At 50.8% G+C, this 8,255-nt stretch overlaps 2 protein-coding genes across 2 annotated transcripts in view; one reads left to right on the top strand and one right to left on the bottom strand.

Moving 5' to 3' along the window:
* Positions 1 to 1,859: 1,859 nt before the first annotated feature.
* Positions 1,860 to 6,479, bottom strand: HPS6 (HPS6 biogenesis of lysosomal organelles complex 2 subunit 3). Its single transcript, XM_053389454.1, has one exon. It carries the CDS (start codon positions 5,750 to 5,752, stop codon positions 3,305 to 3,307), a length of 2,448 nt encoding a protein of 815 aa, XP_053245429.1. The 5' UTR covers positions 5,753 to 6,479; the 3' UTR covers positions 1,860 to 3,304.
* A 1,138-nt stretch (positions 6,480 to 7,617) lies between these two features.
* Positions 7,618 to 8,255, top strand: part of ARMH3 (armadillo like helical domain containing 3) — a 122,921-nt gene continuing 122,283 nt past the window's right edge. Inside the window, exon 1 of the mRNA XM_053389453.1 lies at positions 7,618 to 7,635. The gene's annotated coding sequence lies outside the window, so the exon portion shown is untranslated. The remainder of the gene's footprint in view (positions 7,636 to 8,255) is intronic.

Genomic DNA, 8,255 nt, shown 5'->3' with positions numbered 1-8,255 from the left:
TCCGTGAGAACTAAGGGTCACAAAATCTAGTGCTGCCTTGTTGGACTGGAAGTTGCTCCTCCTGTGCCCATTGACTGGAAGTGATCCAAGAGTGGTCTTCAACTGAACTTTACTCAGAAATTGATGAACAAGTCAGGCCCAGTAATTTTAATACTCAACTTTGTTGAATACTGCCCTGCCCATTTTGTGACTCTCTTAAAATGACCTGGTAGCTGCCATTGCCAAGTACAGTATCAGACGGTCAGGAAACTGAAGTCTGTCATTGGATCTTTACAAATACAAAGAGTGTATAGAGAGGAGAGCAAATAACTACGAGGTCTTCTAATAGGTAACTCCTGCAAACACTGCTGTTAAATATAATCTTGGGATTCTATTGCACTGGATTGGCTAGTGCTCTTTCAGCAGTGGAATACCATCACTCCAATCCATTGTATTCTGGTTTCCATCAAAGGAACAGATACAAAGCCAGGACATCCTTTAGGAAAAGGCACCCCTGGAAGCATAATAATCAGTATTACATGCTGCTGCTTATAAAATCAAGAAAAAATCCAGGCCAAGGAGGCTGCTTGTTCTTTATGTATAAAGAAACATCACACGCTACTCCCCTCTTGTTATAAAATGAAATCCTATTTCAAGCTGGTTTGCAACCATTTACCTACGTATTGCTTCTCCCTTCCCTCCTGCACTTGTGTAGCTCTTGTCAAATCTCTTTACATCTCCCCCCTCCACTTGAAGGGACACTTTTAACCTCTCCATTGTTGGAGGCAACTGTGAGGGAATCTAAAAGGTAGACTATGACCCCCATAACTGCTTTCACAGAAGAAGCTGGGCAGCTGCCAGCACAGCTCTTGTGCTATGAATAAGCAGACAAAAGGTGCATTGATTGCTAGCAGAACAGCTTGCCCGCTGCAGCTTTCCTTCCCAGCAATGGTTTGCTTTTTAGTGGAGGGACTTTTTCTGGGTCAGGCTGCAATTTATCTGCTGGGATTGTTCCCCATTAACAAGTGAGGCTGAGCCTGAATCAACAGAAAAGGCACACACAGCTGGGTGCCCAACAATACATATGCCAGGTACTTCACAGCCACAGATGAGTCCTCTTCAAGGTTGTTTACCTTTTAATACTGCATACAGCACACAGGATTCAAAAACAAGAATCTCATTAAAAACAGAATAAACTTGCCAAGATTAGCATAAAAAAATTCTCTGCCAAGTTACTCAGGATGGGCAGGGCAAACACACCACCCAAGGACCATTAAGCGGGCAGTTTCTCTTAATCCTCTGCCTAAGAGGCCCCACTGGGCCATCAAAGGGAAGCTTGTGAATCTCAGCACTGTCAAAACCTTAAATTTTTTTTATTTTTTTTGGTTTTGCAGAGAGGAGGATATTTGTGCAGCACTTGGAAAAAGAAAGCCCACTCCTCTTTACAAGAACCCACACATTCCTCTTAAGTTTTCAGGTATGAAGGACAAGATGATTTACTCTCGTCTTATCCTTATAGTTATTTTTTTTTTAAAAATGGCTCCAGGGTGAGGAAGCGTATTATGGGTTCCCTGAGAGCCTGAAGAAAACTTGTAAACAGTATTGCAGATGTGGATTAACTAGGTTTGGAACAAGTCCTCCATTTGTGCTGGTTTTGGAAGGCAACTCCCAGTAACACAAATATACCTCTGCATGCCAAGTATTGACAAACTGGTCACTGGTCAGTATTGGTATGGCTTTCCTCATTCTCTGACAGAAGGGGGCAAGATCCAAAGCTGTCCTTGTGTTCTGCTACTTATCCATTTCCCCAGCCCGGGAAAGGCTAATCTGCAGCACCAAAAAGACGTATTTGCTCTGCACAGGAAAAATCCAGATTGCTGCAGCATCAGGCTTGGGCTGAGGCAGAATACATGTGATCTGCTTGGAATTCAGGCAGCTCAGTCTCAGGGCAGGGTCCTGTCTTACAAAGGGTCATAAGCCTACAGAAAATTACCCACCCAATTCAACAGGCGTAAATAATCCAGACAACTCTGAGAGTAATAAAGCCTTCCACACCCCATTTTTGGCTGGCAAACTCATCCATTGAGTTTGAAAACTGAACTGCATGGTGACTTGCTGCTTACACTCAATAAGCCAGCTCTCTCCTTTGTACCATATTGGGGAACCTTTGCATTTTAAAAAAAGCAATTTCAGCAATTTCATAAGGTTTAAAATGTTTTCTCCCACCTGCAAAAAGAAAAACCCACTCCTGTGTCTGGAAATGTTAAAATTTACTCTTCCTGCCCCATCTATGTAAGGCAGCTTCAGTGATGAAAGTCTCATTAGGTGAGAATATTCCTCATCCCCAATGGCAGTTATTCTTAGGCAGAATGAAGGAAATGCAAGACACCAACAAGCATTACTGTCTTGCTCCAAGTCCCCATCATTCTTCCTCTATAATAGAGATACATTTCATTTAAGCCTACAGCCAGCATGGGGTCCCAAACACGAGGCAAGGGCTACACTACTCTGCAAGTGTACAGGACATGCCCTACTCCAGGGAACTGCAGAGCTCCCTCTATTGATAACCTCCACTTTTCTTTTTTTATAAAAAGCAAAAGATAAAACCACTCTAGGGGACAAAGGTGTGCGCAGTGGGGCTTCCCCAGTTGCAGGTAAATAATGCATGTTTAAACACATCAGAGGAGTGAGCTGTGGGTTATCAGCCAGAGAAGCAGACAGACGACATGCTTTCCGTCAGGGACTTTCCAAAACGCTGGTCTCAGGGGGAAGTAATACTGGTCAGTGAAACTTGGCAACATACAGGATGGCATATTGCCAGGAGCAATCCCTGCACTTTAAAAGGTAACTACTAAAGCATATTGATGGAAGTTCAAGATGCGCATCCTTAAGGTAGTCAAAGCAAGGCAATTCCCCAGTGACACTAAGCTCGCATGCAAATATGTCAGATGCATGTAAACTAGCATTTTACCAAAACGTAGAGGAAGTTTAACAAAACCCAAGCCCACCAGCATCATTCACAAATGGAAGGGAACACACCAGCAGCAGTTCTTCAGCTAGTCTCAACTGTGTGAGCAATAGTGTAGCTCCTATGTGACTTTATCTGCTCTTGTTTAAGGCACCAGAAACACCCAACCCTTGCTACAAGCTCTGCACTCTTCCAAAAAACCCATTGGCAATGCAATAAACTTTGGGATTTACCTCCCACTCTGGCAGAGGCAGCTTGCTGATGCAGGGCCTAAGTGGATACACAGGTTGAAGGCTCCTGACCCCCACCAGGCCCAATTACTGTGGATGCCCTTTTGCCTGTCCCCACCTCTAAGCTTCATACCACCTCACGCAATGAGTGGTGTGTGTGGTTCTGAAAGGGGGTTAACTCCTCCTGGGCAGCTGCCTTTGGGGTACCTTTCTTTTGCCTGGGTGGGGTTGGTGGTGGGAAAGTTGGACTCTGTAAGACAGCATAGATTTCATCCTGGCCAGGTGGGCCCTGGGCTAGTCTGTGCAACAGGGGCTTCAGCAGGCCAACAGTCAGCTGGGATGACCCACCTGGGAGAAAGGGAGGAGGATCAAGTTCTGTTGGGGGTAAATATTGCTGAAGAATGCTCAGGATGTCAGAAGCACTCAGATTTGCAGGGCAGAGTTCCCACAGCTTGTCCAAGTAAGGGTCCAGGTCCCTATGCTGGGAGCACTCTCTCAAAAGGATGGTGAAGATCTCTTTGTTCAGCAAAGGGCTTAGCATGGAGAACTTTTCTGCAGCCTCCATCACACGCTGCCATCTCCCATGCTGGATAAGGAGGTCCATGGCCTGCAGGATGGCTTTGGGCCGCTGGCTGCATAGCAGGAGCTCAATCTCCATTTCCCCATCTGCCAGAGAGCCTCTGCTCCTCCTTGGCAGCACAGCCAGTGCCCTTTTGTAGAGGGGCACAGCACCCTCGGGGCCCTCCTTGTTTCCGTAAGTCCAAGAGGCACCCAGGTACTCCTGGGATAGCCCCACAAACTGAGGCAGCCACTTAGGCTTGAACTGGTGCAGCAAGAGACAGACGAGTTCAAAAAGTGGAACCATCCCATTTAGAGGCCCCTCCTCTTGCTTGCTGAGGCCGGGCACTGATCCCCCCAGGATTTTCTTCCACACATCTGGAGTAGCCCTGGCTACCAGTACTCCATCCCCATTCTGTTGCAGCTGCAGGTGGTTTTGGATGGCCTTCCAAGAGGCCCCAGGGAAGGAACTGAAGATGGCATTCAGATAGGCCAGGTTCTCCTTGTTTAAGTCCAAGTGTAGAAGACGACCGAGCTCCTGCTCCACGAGCGCCTCACCATAGCTCTCCACCTCACTTTCTGAGGCCCCGACCACACACAATTTAAGGAATTCCAGCTTTTGGTAGCTCTGCAGTTCCAGCTGCATTGTGCCCAGCAGTTTGGCGTAAGGCTCTGGGAGGGCCCTGGGACGTTTATCCTTGGAAGCAAGGCTATAGCACAGGATGGAGGAGAGTGCAATGGGAGCCTGGAACATGTCTCCCTTTTTCAGTTTCTCTACAGTGAGCTGAGAGCTGCTGAGGCTCCGCCGCTGATAGTATTTGCAGGCCTCTTCAAAAACCATCTCCACCAGGGTGGGCTCTTCCCTGTCGGTACCAGAGAAGTCAAGGCTGTAGATGCCATTTGGACCCAGGAGCTGCACTTCCTCCTCCTCGGCATGGAAGTCCAAAAAAAGCACTTCCTCCGTGCTCAGGACTTTCTTTTCTATCAACTGCCTGCTGCCTAAGTCCACAAGATAAAGAGCCCCTCCAAAGAAACAGGCAAGGGTGTCCCCAAAAACCTTCAGCTGGACCTGCTCCCCTGGGGCCAAGGCACTTCCCCCAAAGTCAAAGATGGGTCTCCACACTCCGTCGGGCTGCACCAGCTCCACAGCTCCTGCCGTGCTAACCAGGAGGAGCCCCCTGCGACCAGAGAGCACACAGCTATGGATATCCAAAGGGTCCATGTTTGCCAAGAGCCCCACACAGCCCAAGAGCAGCTTCTTGAAGTCCACTTCACTGCCTGGAAGCAAAGCCTTAGTACAAATGCAACCTTTGGATGGAGCAGCAATGATGATGTCAGCATTTTCGGGACGCCAGATGAGGACAAACTTGGCAACTCCCTGGAAGGTGGCTGGAGTGGGCAGCAGGAAAACACCAGAGGGTGAGGCGAGCACTCGGTACACAGGGCTGTTGTGCAAGACAATCCTTAAGGGGCTCAGCTGGGCTCCCTGCTCCCCGATCTGAAGGCGTCTAGTGCAGATGCAGTACCTGAAGGCTCTCCTCTCGGGCGTCAGCTGGGCGTCCAAGGGGGGCCTCTCCTCGCACCACACCAGCTGGGCCCCCCAGCTGCAGATGGAGACAACCCGGGCACGAGCTCCATGGCACAGCTCCAGGCTCTGCAGCAAGTGCCACCCCACTGCGGGCACAAATCGCCAGAGTTCAGTCTTGCCGTGCTCCCAGATGATGGTCAGCACCCAAGGGACAGCTGTCGCGGGGCTTTCCAGGAAAAGCAGCCCCACCACGGGCGGCTGAGGAGGCTGCCAACTCCTCTCCAGGTCAGCCCCGTCGGCGCCCAGGCGCTGGAAGGCCACAACCCGAGCATGCGAGGCCGGCTGGTTCCACAACAGAAGCAGATGCTGCCTGTCCGGGCTGGCTAAGAGGCGGCTGGGAGCCTCGCCCGGGCCGCCCTGCTCCAGCAGCTCTCGCAGGCAGCGGCCGCGGACGAAGTCGCTCCAGTCCGAGACCTGCCGCAGCTTCATCTCGGGGCGTCCGCCGCGGCTGCCGACCACATGGGGAAGGAGCTCAGCGAGACGCGCCGCGGCGGGGCGAAGCTGGCGGCGCCTCCCCAACGCGCCCTGCCTCTTCGAGCCGGGAGCCTCGCTTCGCCCGGTCTCCCCGCCGACTCTGGCGCCCCTATACCCCCCCTCGACGCCCTTCTTGCTCTCGCCGGGCACTTCCACGTCCTGGAGGAGGGCCCCGCTGCCTGCCTCTGGCGCCTCCCGAGTCCCCTTAACTCTAGTCCGCCAGCTCCTGCGCGCCCTGCTCCTCCGCAGCGGTCAGGTCCTGGCACTCCCGGGCTACGTCCCTCGTCCCGCTGCTTCCCTTTTTCTCCCTTCCTCGCGCGCTCTCGGGAGTTGACAGCAGCTCTCCCTTAGGCGCCCCGGGGTCCGCCCCGAGGAGGCCGAGCGCAGGCAGGTCGACCCGGGCGTTTCTCTAGCGAAGCTCTGGGCGCGCGGGCAGCGAGAACCTCGGCGCCTCTCCCCGTCCAGGTCCGAAAGCAACAGCGCCCCGCACAATTACTGCAATCACGAGGCCTCTCGTTTCCGGGCGCAGTCGCTTCCGCGGCCGGGCCTCGGCGGCAGAGCCCGAGCTGCCTCCGGCTCTCTTACTTCCGTCCCTGCCCGATGAGCTTAAAAATCTCACCGCCCCGACTGAGCTGCGGCTCCTGAGTGTAGAAGCAGGCAGAGGAGAGGAGCCCTGCCGGGCCTGCTTTACAGCTCCGCCCTGCGTTAAAGAGACACGTCATTATCATCAATAGTTTTCACTTGTATAGCGCTTCATATTTCGACGGAATCTCTAAGCGGTTTAACTTTTAGAGGAAGGTCGCAGAGTATTTACTACGAAGGGTGAGAGGACTCAGCAGGCCTTTGGCCCCTCAAAATTAGCCGCTTTGCATTACCTGCAATGCATGTTTACTCCGGTGCAAGTCCCATGGTGTTCAGCGGCGTTTACTTCGTATAACACTGCAATTTACCGTCGAAGTAAATCACAAGCCAGTAGTTTTTAGGATTGTTGAAAGCAGCAGAAGGCACCAGTCACTGATTTTATTTAACTGTGCAGTCATAGTTCCCCCTGCTTGAGTGGGCCTCACAGGAAAGTGGCCTTAGGGTAAAGATGGCAGTCTAAACTTGTAGTAACATGGTGTGCAGTCTACAAACAAATACGTTCATGGCTTGAAGTACACGAAAAGCAGCTTCTAGCCTTGAGAATAAACCCTACTGAAATAAACTGAATTTTCTTCCAATAGGATCAGGCTGCTTTCTTAAACTCATTTATAAAACCTCCACCAAAGTTTACTGCAAAAAGGGGTTCAGTCCTGTGCACCCTTACATTCTAGTACCACTGTGGAACTTACGTTTGAGTAAAGGTGCATAGGATTGGGCTGCATATTTGTCTTGGCTCAGAGAATATTGTGTTCCAGTTTTTCAGAAAGCAACCTCAGTTTTACCTGCATAGGAGTAGTGGGGAATAGGAAGGATTGGGCCCAGCTTGGTGGTTTGCCATAGGCATCAAGTTGGCCACTATGAAAACAGGATGCTGGACTAGATCAGCTAATGGCCTGATCCAGCAGGCTGTCCTTATGTTCTTAAGGATGGTGTGTCTGAACTATACAAATGTGTGTGTGGGCGGCAACACTTTTCAGATGAGGTTTCTTGCTTTGCCAAGAGTGGGACACATTTCCCTTCTTTGTATTTATTTCTTCTTCAGAAGCAAACAAGCAGGGGCAGGAAAAAGTCTGGAATGACAAACACGCCCAGACTATCTGCAGAGCAGGATTAACAGCCATCTAGTTGCAAATTTCTGCAAATCTGCTGACTGCAAGCAAGCGAATCAAACGTCAACAGTTTGTTCTTATCTAACAGTGAGTATGCGCAGCGGTACATGAAGAGTACATATTTACAGGACGACAAACCAGCTGATTGATTTGATCTGATTAAATTGCATGGATTAATTTGCAGCTAGGGTTTCTTCATGCTTATGCTGTGTGAGTGTGTAAAAGCACATGGAGGATCCTTCCTGCCTCGTGGTGGTAACTGCTTCTTTTACACAGGCTACTTCAAGGTCTAAGGGATGCGGGTGGTGCTGTGGGTTAAACCACAGAGCCTAGGACTTGCCGATCAGAAGGTCGGCGGTTTGAATCCCCGTGACGGAGTGAGCTTCCATTGCTCGGTCCCTGCTCCTGCCAACCTAGCCAACCTCCGGCAGGAAGGTAAACGCCATTTCCGTGTGCTGCTCTGGTTCGCCAGAAGCGGCTTAGTCATGCTGGCCACATGGCCCGGAAGCTGTATGCTGGCTCTCTCGGCCAATAAAGCGAGATGAGTGCCGCAACCCCAGAGTTGGTCTCGATGGGACCTAACGGTCAGGGTTCCCTTTACCTTTACCTTTACTTCAAGGTCTTAGGAACGGGGATCAGCTGATTAGAGATCTTGGAGGCAGATTATGTGGATGTGGATCCTTTCACTAGTACAGGAGAAGAGAAGT

Source organism: Podarcis raffonei, chromosome 5, assembly GCF_027172205.1.
Source record: "Podarcis raffonei isolate rPodRaf1 chromosome 5, rPodRaf1.pri, whole genome shotgun sequence".
Taxonomy (NCBI): Eukaryota; Metazoa; Chordata; class Lepidosauria; order Squamata; family Lacertidae; genus Podarcis; species Podarcis raffonei.
The sequence above is the reverse complement of the archived record's forward strand: the minus strand, read 5'-3'. Positions and strand labels throughout refer to the sequence as shown.

Coding starts and splice junctions, on each gene's coding strand:
- HPS6 (XM_053389454.1), bottom strand. CDS start 5,752: ATGAAGCTGCGGCAGGTCTCGGACTGGAGCGACTTCGTCCGCGGCCGC.